This window comes from Lontra canadensis, unplaced genomic scaffold (assembly GCF_010015895.1).
Source record: "Lontra canadensis isolate GAN:19392208 unplaced genomic scaffold, GSC_riverotter_1.0 scaffold12, whole genome shotgun sequence".
Lineage (NCBI taxonomy): Eukaryota > Metazoa > Chordata > Mammalia > Carnivora > Mustelidae > Lontra > Lontra canadensis.
The window spans coordinates 27,076,665-27,078,715 of record NW_022631006.1 but is presented as its reverse complement, the minus strand read 5'-3'; the positions used below and the strand labels follow the sequence as shown (position 1 = coordinate 27,078,715).

Sequence of the window (2,051 nt, the reverse complement as noted above, 5' to 3'; positions counted from 1 at the left end):
GAAGAACCTGGCTATTTACAAATGAAAATAAGAATGAATCTTAAAGAACACAGGGGTTAGACAGCCTGAAACATAGTACAAACAAAAGTCAAAAGTTAAGTCTTGTGAGACCAGCCAGAAAGGTGGTCTGGTCTAAGGATCCTACATCATCAAAATCTGACATGATTAAATATTTGAATAATCCATCTAACTCCTCCTACTCTGATTCCCTACTCATTAATGTCCTTTTCATCACCTGACTTCTCAGAAATTTCCCTATAACCAAACAGTAAGTTAGGTTTTCATGACAGGTCAGACCACTTTACTAATTTTTAACAGCAAATTGACAGACTGCCATCTTGATATACATATATTTGTATCAGTGCCAAAATATTTAGTGTCAATAGCAAGCATTCCCTTATATAACCCGCTTGGATATTGACGAGATTCAATTTTGAATTCTAGACCATAGTAAATTCATCAAGGTAATGTCTCCTGAGAGACAAACAATTGACCTTCTCTGGAAGATACTTTTTATCACACCACATGCTTCCTCCAACCAGAGGCAGCAACACAATTTCTCAGTTAAGATTCTTAAAGAACCATACTATTTTCATCTGGAACACCTAAACAGTAATAAGGTACCTGGAAACTCATACTGAAACCATAGAAATTTAACGTTATCTCAAGTCAGTAAGGAAACTCCCTAATACTTTTGTCATTTACGAAATCCTTCTATAAGCAATAAATTGACTACATACTTTCCTCATTGCCACTTTCATTTCTTTGTTCCTAAATGTATAGATGACTGAATTAAAAAAGGGAGTAAGAACTGCATCAAAAACAGCAAGAAATTTGTCTAAGTGTGATGTGGGGTGAGGCCAGATATAAACAAAGATGCAAGGACCAAAGAACAAAATCACCACCATGACATGAGTTGACAAAGTGGAAAGGGCCTTGGATGAGCCTCTTGAGGAGTGTTTCCAAACAGTGATCAGGATAAAGCTGTAGGAGACAATCAATATGAAGAATGATCCCAGAGATATAAACCCACTGTTGGCTGTGACCATGAACTCTAAACTGTAGGTATCTGTGCAGGCAAGTTTGAGGAACCGAGGGAAGTCACAATAAAAGCTGTCTAATAAATTAGGGCCACAGAATGGCAATTTTATAACAAAAAGCAGTTGAATCGTAGAGTGGGTCAAGCCAATTACCCATGCAGCGACCAGAAGCAAAATACACATTTTTCGGTTCATAATAGTCAAATAGTGCAGAGGCTTTCATATGGCAACATATCTGTCAAAAGCCATGGCAATGAGCAGCACCATCTCCACACCACCAATGACATGAAGAAAGAAGATTTGAGTGATACAGCCACCAAAGGAGATGACTTTACGCTTTCTAAAAAGATCATAAATCATCTTGGGAGAAATGACAGAAGAAACCCCCAGGTCAATGAAGGAGAAGCTGGCCAACAGAAAGTACATGGGGGAGTACAAGTGAGGGTTAGAAGCCACAGTGAACATGATGAGGGAGTTTCCCAGCATGCTTGCCACATAAAACATGGAGGAGAAAACAAAGAGAAGAAGTTGGATCTCCCAGGAGTTAGTGAGTCCCAGGAACACAAACTCTGACACCACAGAATGATTCACGCCATCCATTACTTTATCAGCTAGAATGTTTCCAGATAAAAGAAAATAAAAAAGAATCTAAAATAAGAATGTTAATAAAGTTCTATATTACAATGATTAATTATTCAAGGATATTAACACTGTGAAGAATATCCCCTCAATTCCCTCACAGGGCCATTATTAAAAAAGCATTTTACCTGGTATCACCTAAAGCAGTTGCGTCACTTACAGATGCAACATCCCTAACACCATGGCTTCCAGGGCTATTCATCTATAAACGAGAAAATGAAGCAAATATGAAAACATTTTACATGCACATAGCAAGGATTGGGAGGGGCAGGGAAGGTAGTATAGTACAAAACAATGAGAAAAAGAAAGAGGAGGTAAGAAAGATGGCATTTGCCAGACTTCACTAGTACTCTTTTGTTCATAGAAAATTCT

General features: G+C 37.9%; 1 protein-coding gene across 1 annotated transcript; it reads right to left on the bottom strand.

Moving 5' to 3' along the window:
- Positions 1-701: 701 nt before the first annotated feature.
- On the bottom strand, positions 702-1,640 carry LOC116867501 (olfactory receptor 4F3/4F16/4F29-like). The gene is given in 1 exon segment (XM_032857129.1): positions 702-1,640. A coding segment is annotated over 1 exon segment (939 nt).
- Positions 1,641-2,051: the final 411 nt, after the last annotated feature.